The sequence below is a fragment of the Electrona antarctica genome (genome assembly GCF_951216825.1).
Source record: "Electrona antarctica genome assembly, chromosome: 5".
Taxonomy (NCBI): Eukaryota; Metazoa; Chordata; class Actinopteri; order Myctophiformes; family Myctophidae; genus Electrona; species Electrona antarctica.
The window spans coordinates 42,076,053-42,089,845 of NC_136810.1; the positions used below are offsets into that span (position 1 = coordinate 42,076,053).

At 42.0% G+C, this 13,793-nt stretch overlaps 1 protein-coding gene across 1 annotated transcript in view; it reads right to left on the reverse strand.

Annotated features, from left to right (window-relative positions):
- The window catches only part of LOC306923991 (ethanolamine kinase 1-like), a gene marked incomplete at its 5' end in the record, with an annotated part of 39,335 nt that extends 28,707 nt beyond the window's left edge, over positions 1-10,628 (reverse strand). The window contains 3 exons of the mRNA XM_079502335.1: positions 2,602-2,742; positions 5,391-5,656; positions 10,485-10,628. Coding sequence (XP_079358461.1) covers positions 2,602-2,742; positions 5,391-5,656; positions 10,485-10,628 — 551 coding nt within the window. The remainder of the gene's footprint in view (positions 1-2,601; positions 2,743-5,390; positions 5,657-10,484) is intronic.
- Between the last annotated feature and the right edge of the window lie 3,165 nt (positions 10,629-13,793).

Sequence of the window (13,793 nt, forward strand, 5' to 3'; positions counted from 1 at the left end):
ACTTTAAGAGTCAGAGTTTGCCCGCCCCCCCCCCGCCCCCCACACACACTCACTGTAGTATCATTGGCACTGTTTACCTTTCGTCAGAAGCTTTTACATGGCTGGAGCATCGCGGTACAAAGGCACAGATTAAATCCGAAATTTGGATGGCAGAAGATCCACCAAGGACAGCTCTCCTGGATTACGATTTATGGACGTTTGAAAATCCTCCTTTCAACTGCTTTTCTCAACAGGTCAGAGGGCCCTACCTGGGCCCTCATCAAACCCTGTACACTCATGATACTGCCCCCGCTAACACCCTTAAATCTCCATACAGTATATGGAGCTGACCTGTTCTGACATTCCATATGTTGATCTGACCTCATCAAACCCTGTACACTCAAGACACGCTCCATATATGGCCAGTACAGAATACATTCTGTTGATCTGACCCCCCATTTCAAAGCGCCAGCGCTTGCCCAGCAGTCTGCTGTCACCCAGGCGGATGTGTGCACGTGACCTCGCCCTGAAAACCTTCAAGTTCTTAAATAAATAAATAAATAAATAAAATCATTATGTTGCTATGTGAGACACAGGGCATGAAAGGTAAAACAACGTATAGGTTACACCATACGTTGCATGCACAAAATAGGGATGCTAAATTGAAATTGGCTTGATGAAATAGAAAAGTTATGTGGGTCAATACAATAAGAGTTGACAATGGCTTTTTCCTAAAGTTAGATTTAGCGTATAATGAATTGCATGATGGTGTCACATGCCAAAAACAGGCGGGTATAAATGAAGTTGAGAACCACTACTGCAGCTCAAATTGGGCTGTGCTTTTGTCAAGTAGCCTATTTATACCTACTATTTTAAGGCTTCATTTACAAAATCCATATATAGGCTCCATATATAATAGGCTATATATATCCATATATAATAGGCTATATATTCCATATATAAATATAGCCATTTATATGGAATACTCAAAAGTAATCTCTCAATATATTTCTAAGATAATTATTGTTTATTCTATCTTCAACAATACATGAGCATAGGAATCACTGGAATGCATGGAAAGAAATGTGTGCTGTCTGTAAGTTGTCAAAAAGATCAGACAGCCTCTTTTCTTAGATCCCGCGGAAGCTTTTGTCTCGGGGAATGCTGTAAGCTAAAACGACAGCTTATCTAATAATAAAAAGAAAAACCTGTCCCCCTCGCTCTATTATGGATGACCCACTCAAGCGCTAATTGCATTGCCCTCTCTCTCGCTTTACAAACCTCAAATGCACAAGCCAGTCGCACAAAAGCAGACCCTGCAGTGCTCTCTTTTTTGCATGGACTTCCGACCCATTGGGCTGGCGAGCGTAAACAAGGCTGAACGTTTTACTGATAAGGGAGAGCTCTGCAGGAAGCTTAGAGCGGCTCTGCTTCTTTCTCTTTGTAGTGTCTGGGAGACCCCTCTGAACCTTTCACCTCGTGAACTATATCCCTCTGTCTGAGATAACAATGTCATTGCCACAGAGCCTCACCACTTCAGATGGCCAATCGGAGAGTATGGTGGTTTAACTCCACAGAGAGGGAGCAGTGGTGACTGGACTGTGTCAGAGAGTAACAACACAATGGGAATGCAACGAGACTGGACAAAAACATTGCATCTTGAAGAAAACTGAAGGACCGTGGGAAGGAGAGCTGTGCCGTGTAGGCCTATGCCTTGATTTTTGTCACATATATTAAAGATGGTGTGCCGTGATTCCCCCCCCCCCCTAAAACATATCATCAGGTATTATTATTAATATATAAGGAGGACAAATTTCTCAAAAGAGAGTACAGTATTTGTTAAAATGTCGTTTTTATGTGGACACGCCCACCAGTTCATTAAGTATGCCTGGTTTGCCTGGTACAGGTGATCCACCTGTAGGCTACCCACAGGGCCACAGCTAAAGAGTGAGGGGTTAGGGGAGGGGATGATATCACAGATTGTTTTTTTTTATTGGCACGTTTCACTATCAAGGTTTCAGCCTCCAGGAAGAAACCCTAAATACAAAGGGAAGACATCATTGCACATATACAACCACAACAAGGGGTCTAATGAAGAAAATAATAATAATTCATTAATTCATTGTCAATGAGAATGTAATCTTTATGTAGGACAAAAATAGCCGACTTGCTCGTCCACATATGACGTAAATTATCCATTCATTTGGGAATTTAATGTTTGTGTAAGACGAAAATCTACATTATAACTGAATAGAGGAGGTGCATGCTAGCGCCCCTCAAAAAATAAAAATAAACGTCAACATTAAGTATAGGGTCTAAGTTTACAAAGATGGCTTTGTTCTTGATCTTAAGACTGCATGGAAGGTTGAAGGTTTGAATCCTCAAAGAAGCAGCTTGGAATTTAGGCACGAAATGTGAACATAATGTGATGCTCCATTGAGCAATAAGTCAGATGAATGTCATCTGTGCAGGATGATCTGTCCGGTAGCCAACAGCAGAAGACTGGTTGTACTCTACTAGGAGTGATTTACGGTAGTTGTGTCAGGAAAAGGTCAACTCCCATGGGAGAAAGGTTAAGCAATACATTCGAGCCATTAGAACGGATTATATTTTTGTGCTCACCTTTGCTCCACTGTTCCACTGCTGACATTGTTCTGGAGCAGCGTCAGAAAGTGGGCCATTTTGGTCCAGAGAAAAGGCTCGGCCGTCGAACCGTTCTCGGGCCGGATGGAGTGTATTCTGCCCAACTCCGTGGCAATCAATCTACAGGAAAAGAACATTTTCCCAGATGAGAACAACGTACCATCACGCTTCTATCTGTTGCAAAACAAACACTATCGGACGAGAAGCATGACTCCCTTTTCCATTTAGCGCTCTTATCTTGTTCGCCCCTTCCAAAATGGACATAATTTCAGCCATGACCTTTTGACTGCTCGAGAGCCGTTCCTCCCGTAGTCTCAGGGCGACATTAAGTTTGTTGGGGTTTCCCTGCTAGAGTATGACACGGAGGAGCAGGCTGATCAATGTGTATCATGGCCCTGGAGTTTGGCCCTGGCTGTCTGTGTTGCATCCTAGTACCCACTGAGCATTTTTCAGGCTACAATACGTCTAAATGGTCTAAAAATGAAAGTTTTTTAGCGGGGCTAGGCTTAGATTAGACGTTGAAACAACGTAGTTTCAACGTCAATATAGACGGTCTATATGTTTAAAAAACTGCGAATCAACGTCTAAAAAAACTTTAATTTTATAAAACGTCTAATTGTCCAACTGTTGCTCAGTGGGTATAGTGTCCAGTGAGCATGATGTGGAGTAACTAAGTACATTTACATATATTTTTTAGGTAGGTAAGTACAATTATTTGTACTTTATTTGAGTATTTTCAATTTCCAGTACTTTTACTTCTACTCCACTACATCTCAGAGGAAAATATTGCACTTTTACTCTTTAGTTACTATAGTTACTTTGTAGATTTTGATTAGAATACATACATTAACCATGTACATTTCGGCCATTTGAACATAGCAGAACTTGTAGATCGGCTATTTTCAAAATATATGAACTTGTGAAATGGTGTGGCGTTATCAGTGAGTGAAGTGATAGATGGAACAGGAGGAGTCCATGATGACCAAAGACACATTGCTCAATATGAAACACGACTGGGGTCAGGACCCGAGTCAGCACCAGCGATACTGTTGCAATGCCTGAGTAACGGTCTGCTATGCTATCGCATATGGATGTGGACATTATGAGCGGAAGATATATCCACACTCACTCACATACGCATGTATGCACATGTGCGCATACACACGCACACACACGCACGCATGCGCGCACGCACACACACACACACACACACACACACACACACACACACACACACACACACACACACACACACACACACACGTCTTCAAAGTATATGTTGACATGCCCAAATGTGCATGTATACACACACAGAGATGAAAGCCATCATCGAAAATCCTAATAAAAAACATTCTTAAATTATTCATGAACTTATTATACATGCAGTACATAATTTACTACTACTACTACTACTACTACTACTACTACTACTAATACTACTACTACTACTACTACTACTAATCATAATCATAATCATAATCATAATCATAATCATAATAAAAATCACACCCGTGTGAACTGAGTGGTGCAACTACACATTGACGTGATGTCGGTGATGTCAGTGACGTCACATACTAACCATAGCAACCATGCTCACCCGTACAGGCACAAACACACACGGGTACTAACAAAGCCAGTTGTTGGAGTGGTTTGCACCACTCAAAAAGCCAGTTGTTGGAGTGGTTTGCACCACTCAAAAAGTCACCATTTTGAAAAATTGCAAAGTGTGGTTGCCGCAGTCGCTTACATAGGCCCCTCCCACTAATAGTGTCAGCCAATTACAATGTCACGTTTTGTTATGGCCAAAGGGCCATTAAAATTACATTTTGGACAGGTGTATTTAATACCTTTTCATACAAGGTTATTGATCCTAAGCCACTGATTGCAATGTATGGTGTAGTCCTACAGGAGTCACCAATAACAACTCCAAGCCGACGCATTTAGTACGTAATGTAGACCTTTATTAATCCCACAGCTGCTACAAACGTTATGCAAAGCTTGGCCAATCACAGCGGAAGTTCGATTACTCCGGAAGAAGAAAAAAGTGTCACAATAACTATAGTCTGGCAACCACACTAATAATAATAATAATCAGTGTCATATTGATATTATGATGGAAACCTGGAGACTTGACATTCACAAATTGGGTATTATGATCAAAATCATAATGGTGTTTAAAATAAAAGAAAACATTCCCCATTTTCCCTTCATTGTCAATGGCATTTAATTTTGTTCTGCCACAAATGTATGTCATATTTGAGGTACATATGACATAAATGCTCCTTTCATTGTCAATGGCAAATATGAGACGTGTGGGGACAAAAGCTGTTTATGTGATTGGTTCGCCGATTTGCTCGTCTACATATGACGTACATTTTCCCTTCGTTGTCAATGGCATTTAATAGTTTGTGTTGCTACAAATTCAATATGTCATATTTGACGGACATTTGACCTAATTTCTCCTTTCATTGTCAATAGCAATTATTGTGTGGACAAAAGGCTATCGCCCCTGAAGAAAATCACACCTGTGTGAAGTGAGGGGCTCTGTTATAATCATACATCATCTCATTCTGGCCAATCAAATCATATCAATTCCGTGCTCAGCCAATCAAATCATCGCTATGATTCACACAAACACACAAAGCTGGGCATAGGAGGGGCTAGCTCCCTATAAAAAACAGTAATGTAAATGTAATGTACCGGTAAATGCAATGTAATACAATGTTTGATATATATGATTACTTTAACCCCTTAAATATATAAACGACCTGTAGATGGAGGGCTGTCGGAGCAGCTCGTCGTCCAGCACGGCTCCCCTCACAAACTCGTAGCAGATGCCGTTCTGGAAGCTGCAGTAGATCTGGGGGCCGCAGCCGTGAGAGTGGAGCACCTGAAACATGTCCACCTCCTTGTCCCGGTCCACGAACAGCTCCGTCATCCTGCCGTACCCACGGACCAGCACGCAGCCCCCGGGTTCCTGCAGGGAGCCCACATAGCAGCCTCTCAGCTGGTTGGTGATGCCCTCTGTGAACACCTGCATGGAGGAGAACACAGGGCAGGCAGTGGAAGGTTAAAGATGGGGTGCTGTGATTTCCTCCCCCCCACCCTAAAACATGATCATCAGGTATTATTGAGGGGCGAACAGCTATAGTATGGATTCTGTCTGAACACAAACATTAAATGCCATTGACAATGAATGGAGAATCTACGTCATGTGTGTCTGAGCAATTCGGCTTATGTCTGTCAGTGGGAACCCTTGGTCATGAGGGACCACCGTTCTTGATGATGATGTACGATGATGTACGATAATTAGAGTGCCCCTCACTTCACATGGGTGTGATTATTATTATATAAAAAAATCCAAAAAATGTACAGTATTTTGTTAAAATGTCGTTTTTATGTGGACACGCCCACCAGTTCATTAAGTATGCCTAGTTACCTAGTGGATGGTGATGGTGAAGCCACACCCACAGCTGTTGTATGATAAAGGGGGAGGGGTTAGGGGAGGGCATGAAATTGTGATGTCACTATATCACTGTTTTTGAGTGGTGCAACCACTCCAAGGAACAGCAATGTCCGTGTTAACATATGTGACTATGTATGTGTATGTATGTGTGACTATGAGTACCAGTAGGGGCAAAAGTGGCGCTGTTGTGCCAGAAACAGAGAGAGAGAGATAGTGCTGCACTGTTGCCTGCTGATGAGAGAGAGAGAGAGAGAGAGAGGGGGGGGGGGGGGGGTAGGGGAGAGGGGAGAGGGGAGTTGCACCACTCAGTTCATTGCACCACTCAGTGATTTCTTTTTTCATTCCACAAAACCACTCCAAGGGATCTAAAGTCCTGTCACCTCATAGACACACGAGAAACTCTTTAATGACAAATAAATTAACTTGTGGGTCAGGAAGTTAGTGCGAGACCAAGTAAAAGTCCAGAATTCAAAATTTACTTGAGTAAAAGTATTGGTATAATTGAACTTAAAGTACCAAAAGTAGAAAGTATGTAAGGTTGACCGAGAGGCCAAGGCTAAAAAAAGTGACAGAATCCAGCAATACCATTTAGGGCGTTTTATTTGTCCACGATGCAGCAGGAAGGCATAACAAACAAAAAGCACTGAAGACTAAACTCACAAAAAAAAAAGACAGATGAAACTTGGCTTTTGGCTTGAAAGCAAATTAGGAAACCAACTGTATTAGGCTATAAACCCTTCCATAAAGGGACCCCTATAGCAGCTGATACCTGCTTGATGCCCGAGCCACTGCTCAACCTCGGCATCCTGCAGCCTCCCTTATAGGTGCAGACCATACCAAGAACACAGATCTAATTCGTAACCACTTAACTCAAAATAAGGCAAACTATGGCCCATGAGTTGATTTACACAATTATATACGGTTTTACTAAACCCATTCCAGATACATGAATACAATTCAGGCACCATCATTAACATAAGAGAACATATGACACAAGAGCTCTTGAAACATTAAACAAACACCGAATATACCGATCGGTCCAGCAGTTTGTAAGATTATACCTGCACACACCAAGCCCCCAGAAAGGCCAACGTTAAAGCCACGAGACGTAGTGGTCGAAGCTGGAACTGCAGGCGGGCCCCTGCATTTAGCATGAGGAAACCTCACGCAGCAGCTGGGATTTAACATTGAGCGCTCGGTTGCACTAGCGCATTTGACCACCAAAGTTTGGCGGAAGTAGAGCGTTCTTCCGGGTGCTTCAAAATGCCACTGAGCAACTTCAGTTGAAATGAATAGGGGGGCTGTCGCTCCGGACCTCACTCTATCCTTTATAACTCTATGGCACACACACGCACGCACGCACGCACGCACGCACGCACGCACGCACGCACGCACGCACGCACGCACGCACGCACGCACGCACGCACGCCACACACACACACACACACACACACACACACACACACACACACACACACACACACACACACACACACACACACACACACACAGTGTGAGTGATGTGGCCTTCACCTTTACACACGTGTACATTATTTACCCTTTAGATTTGCTGCACTGATAACAAAAATATAGAATTCTACTCTTGTGTGTTACCTGTATATGAGATGTCAAAGTCAAAGTCGTACAATTTGTCACACACACGTTACCGCAGTGAAATTTGTTCTCCGCATTTGACCTATCTCTTAATTGGAGCGGTGAGCCGCAGCCAAGGAGCGGTGAGCTGCAGCCGTGCCGCGCTCGGGAATCATTTGATTAGTTGATTTGACCCACCAATCCAACCCATTGATGCTGAGTGCCAAGCAGGGAGGCATTGGGTCCCATTTTTACAGTCTTTGGTACTGTAAAAATGTTGTAACAATACAAAATCTGGAATCTTGAACCCATCTCTATGGCACATTTGTATAGTACACCCGAGCACACAACAATAAAGGGCCACTCTTTGCTCACAAGCTCCCTTCAGACATTTGTCTTCTTCATTCAGCGGTTGTTCAGAATTCTCTCATTCACCAACTGTCCCCAAGGCTTTTTTTCTCTGTGCGCCCGATGGGTCGTGTGTAGTGCACAGTTGTTCATATCGAGCTAGAGTGAACAAACATGGCCCCTTGACATCTGATGAAGTATTCATGCCAATGTACCACTTGGACTAGCCTCGGAAACCACTTGGACAGATGCCATGGCTTTCCACATACCTTTGGATCTGCTGTCTTTTGTCATCCAGTTTTGCATGGCCAAGCAATAGATACAATATTTGTGCTGGACAATTTAATTTAGCTGCAACAGTTAATTAACTTAATTATTAACATACATAACTAAGAAAAACCTAACCTCACAGGAAGCCACAGGTAAGTTTTAACCTGCCACAGGTTAGTTGTAACTGGCCACGCATGTCAGGAGCGACGGTGCTGTCGGACTAATGCTTGTCGGACTTTACGCCAGGCACCGCAATCCAGGACATTGGCGTTATGATTTAACCTGACTCCGCCAGATGGGGCAGCAGAGAGTACACTGGGCTGCCCCATCTGGCGGAGTCAGGTTAGTTATGATTGGGCAGCGCAGGAAACGTACTGCCCTGTCATTTTGAGCTCTTCCTTTTTTCTTTCTTTTGTTGGATTTTTTCTTGAGAGCTACTGCATTGATTAATGAGCCGCTCCATAACAATAGATGGCTGGGCAACAACTTTACTTCACAGGGAAAACTACCTGTTGAACCAGATAGGAGACTGTCAACTTAATGAGTTGGATGCCAGGTTCCGGAATCTCTCTGTCAGGCTTTTAGGTGTAAAAGTGAGAGAAGCTTGTGAATCACTTTGCTATACAGTAGAGATTGTTAGACTAAACACAGAATAAGAGCAAAAGTGCAATGCTAACCTCTCGCCTAAATAGCCGTATCATGCATGCAAAGATTTGTGTAATGTATAGAAGAATCACTGACATGAATGAACTGACATTTACAAAATGTTTTTTTTCCTTTTTTTTTCACTCTTGTTCTGGAATGTTCAAAGCTCTTAGATCAGCTGTGTATTTGTTAGTGTCATCAAAACTCAGATACACAATGCATCACTGTGGGGGCTGTTGAGAGCTGCAGATGGAGGTATGTATGGTTTGTACACACAGCCAGCAGCCCTGGTCTAGATGGATCGAGGGGTCACACACCCAAGTGCACTGTCCCCTAACAAACATCAAATCTATTTCTCTGACAGATTGGACCTTGTGTTTGCACATGGGAACTAGTACTACCATGGGATTATCCTGTACAGAGCAGATGTTACAGCCAACACAATTCCCAGGATTCCCAGAACAAAATGTCCACGCTGCACGTTGATCTAGTTCTCTTGGCTTTACAATTGGCCCTTGTTGAATTAAAATACTTACATGTTGCCAGATTAGTATCACTCACGCTATTGTGACATGTATAGTGTGGATAGTTGGGTGTATATTGTGATTTGTGAATATGCAACAAGCTAATCTACTATAGTCTTATACACGTACATTTGAATAAACATAAAACAAAAAACTATTTGAGAACGCTCGAGTGTTCTCAAATAAACATGAGAAATTGCATCTGAGCCAGTCTTGAATCTTTTATTTTGGAGTGCTGCTTTTTCCACTTAGTTGGTTTATGAGTTAAGTTGTTTTCAAAGCTGAGCACCCACTGCCTTAACCAAGGGCTGTTTCCAGAGGGAGAGCACCCGTTTTTCTTTCTTTACCGGTATCCACCATATACTCATAAGTGATGTGCTCTAAATTGTAGCCTGTAGTTGTAGTTACTGAGCAACACTGCTTTTTTAAGGGTATTTATTTGTATTTATTTTCTCAGTGCTAACATGGTTCTTAATTTAAATACAGTAGTTGCCATTCCGACACGCTCCATACTAACCCTGTCCCGAACCCTGAACGCACGCGGAAGCCACATATTTGGAAGTAAATTAATTAAACGTAAATAACGTTGAATGATATTGTGAATGTGAATGTTTGGGCCAGGATATCCCATTCCTATGTGGAGATATCGTGATATGAAAATGGGCTCTCTAGAAATGTGTAATCCATAAAAAATGGCTGTAAATCTTTGGCTGTATATATTTTCCATTTGATTGCTCATGTGATTAATGTATATTCTGTCCCCAATGAAATCGTGTTTACGCACCCATTGGGATGCAAACCATTTGGATCTTAGAAATCCCTGACCACAATATGTAATCACCTGCCAAGATATTATTGACCAGAAATCCATGCTCTTAATTCCTCAAATATCACAAAACCCCATAAGAATAATGATGGAAACAATAACTAGGATTACTGCAATTATCAAAATCTACTGTACATTTTATCATGTGATGATGTGAACTCCATAGCACTTAATTTCTAAATTCACTTGCCTTCATCTGGATGTCCTGGGCCTTCCACTGAGGACGCAGCCTGCCCAGGAGCTCCAGGATGCCAGTACGAGGTTCATGCTCATCAACAAAAACGTTGAGGTGGAGGAGCCGATTACAAGCATCGACTGAGCCTGTACCTTCCATTGTCAGGGAAGCAGAGCTACTGTATGCTTCGAACCAGATCCAATACGTTTCAGGAAAGTGCTTTCTTGATTCACGAAAACTGAGCAAGACCCTCGAGGCCTGTTTGATTGAAAACTACAGTAGTTATTGCACATAAATAACGTAGTATAATGTAGATTTGAGATTAGTCAAATGGCGTGCATAGTCTCAAGTCCATGTCATCCAGGAAGGATCTGGCAGATCTGAAGAAGTCAGATTGTTCAAAACGTTGATTTGAAGTGACAACAAGTGCAGGCATTCAAAACACGTTGACAAATGTACACACCTCAGTCCATTTGCTCTAAAGGGCTTCTCCGTACCAGAAAGGATGATGCAATCCACATGCGTAAAAGTGCATACTCTAATGCAGCTGCCGCCAGCGAAGTGCCATCAGCTGAGCCACAGCATAGGCCACTGAAGTCAAGATGTCCACTTATACGTGTGTTCAATGACTCAGCAAGCCAGCTGGGGTTATCAGAGGCCAATGTTATCCCCCAGCTTAAACTTGGGTCAAGTGTACAGACTCCAGAGAGAGAGGGGGGGTTATACATTAACCGCTGTCTTTGGACGCTCTTTGGCAAAAGTGTTGATACGGTGTTGTGTTTAGCCTGCTGATGTCTACTGTATGTTGGACACAGTTTAATGAAGAGGTGTTGCAGTTGATCTGTGATTACGACAAATAATGTTGTGTTGTGACTTTGAACTTTGATTCAGTGAGTCAGGTTAGTTGGAGCCTATTGTGCATTACTGAACTACACCTGTCACAATAGTTCATTCATTCATTCATTCATTCATTCATTCATTCATTCATTCATTCATTCATTAAAAGTTATGGCTTTGAAACAGAACCACAAGGCTGTCGAACTGTACCTTTTTCCAAAATATTCTTACTGAAAAGTTAGCAAAGTAAAGGTATCAAAATCTACCTTTTAAGCTCTGACAATAATATAATAGCACATTTTACTCAAGGCAGGTTTCATTAAGAAATATAATTACAGTTGTTATTATTATTATTTATAGTCGTAGTAGCAGTAGTAGTATATATATATATATATATATATATATATATATATATATATTTTTTTTTACAAATTTGACTCTGATGTAGACCTACTCCACCTCTTCAAAACAGTCCCATTGTCTGCAGTGTCTCCTACTATAGCCACTATTTTTCTAATAAAATAAGAACGTGCATCTTCTCAGGATTAGACATTTCTGGTTGTCCCTGCCTGGTGGTAGTATTTGACGATTTAAAGTTAGATCTACTGGTTTTTCTTTTACATTCAAGCTACAAAGTGAAATTAAATAGCTATGCCAGAATTTAGATGAATACCATGACCCATGTCCTTTATACAGATGCAGATTTTTGGGGACAAACCTTTCACAGGATGGAGTCCATTACATTGTCTATTCTGTCTGTATGACATCCAGAATGGCCATTAAAATATCATGCAATTAGCTCATCCAAACAAGACTATTCGTGTTAGCGCAAGGCCTTGGAAGGCACATTACAGCATGATCATTCCATAAAGACGGAATTTATTTACATTTTACAGCATCATCTGTTTTGTCTGTTAAATTATTTAGATGTTGGTCCAGTGTTTACCAGTTCGCATCATTACAGTAATTGCTTAGAAGTCGTAATTGTGGTGATCAAGCTGTCTTGAGCAGATCTTTTGTAAGCTTTTAGACGCAAATTAAATTCACTTGTCATCAAAGAGCGTCTCGCCATCAAAGCTGTTATGTATTAACAAAGAGATGGATATGTAGATTAAAGATGTTATGGCTTCGCAGTAGAACCGAGAGTGACTCGGCAGTGTGGTTCTCGGCATGGTTGAACAAGAGGATGCTGGAAAATCCTGAACAGGTGAGGTGACAAGCATGCGCACACATGCACACACACCAACACACACACACACACACACACACACACACACACACACACACACAAACGCACGCACGCATGCACACGCACACGCGCACACGCACACACACACACACACACACACACACACACACACTTATTTGCGTTCGCCATTTAACAAGACAAGACATTCTTGAACACAAAAAATAGTAGATGCACAAACTTGGGAAACTCAACTTGTGTTTCAGGATAGAGATCACATGCAGGTACAGGAAGCATCACCTCCTCCAATTATCACAGAGACTGAACAGAATTTTGCCAAAAGATGCCGTAGCTCTTGGCATGGTCATTTGTGCAATCTGCAGGCCTCTCACAACTGATTTATGGACATTAAAGCATCCAAATATGAACGTCACAGAGCACTGAGTGTGGCTTATTTACGAATGACCAGTTAAAACAACACACCTTCCTGTAACATTGAAAGGTAATTCATTCATAACATTAGCTAGCCCCATACGGAACCTCACCCTATGCTCATACTGTAGCCCTCACAGTATGAGTGAGAGGAGGAGAGGTTCCATATGGGGCTAAACATTAGCCTACCTGCTGTTGGTCTACACATGTTGATGGTGTGTAATAACAAAGCTCAAAGGACCAATTTCGCCACCGGGGAGTGCTCAAGGCAGCGCAGTGATGCACCCGGCCAACTTTATAGGGTTGGTCAGGCCGGATTTTCGAACGACAACGCATCGAGTGCACTGAGTAAACGAACGACAACAGGGCACACCAGTGCGCTCCGTGCGAATTTCCGAACGCGCCTTAGATTTCACTGGTTTCTCGATTTCACTGTAATTTTTGTAATCTCAATCTGCATGCTTCTCAAGTTCAACAAGAGTTGTTAACCTTAAACCAACAAGGTCTGGGAATTTCAGCCATGAGTGTCAAACATTAATGATTGCCAAAAGGATCAACAGTGAGCAGTGTGCAGCTGAAGATGAGTTGTATTTGTCTGAGTTTTACTTGACTTTTGGATATTATTTAACCAGGGCAGTGGTTTCCAAAGTGGGGTCTGAGATTAATTTGACAGAGATTAACCCGATCTTTCTTTCTGAAAGAGGGTTACAAAAAGTGATTTATAATAGATAGAATACAGCCATAATTCAATTCAACAAAGGCCTACAGGAAATAAGCAGGGATAAAAGAGTCAATACAACTATGAAAAGTAGCCTATACTGTATTAGGGGGGTGCAGTACTTAGTTTAGACTAGTCATTGGTTAGACCA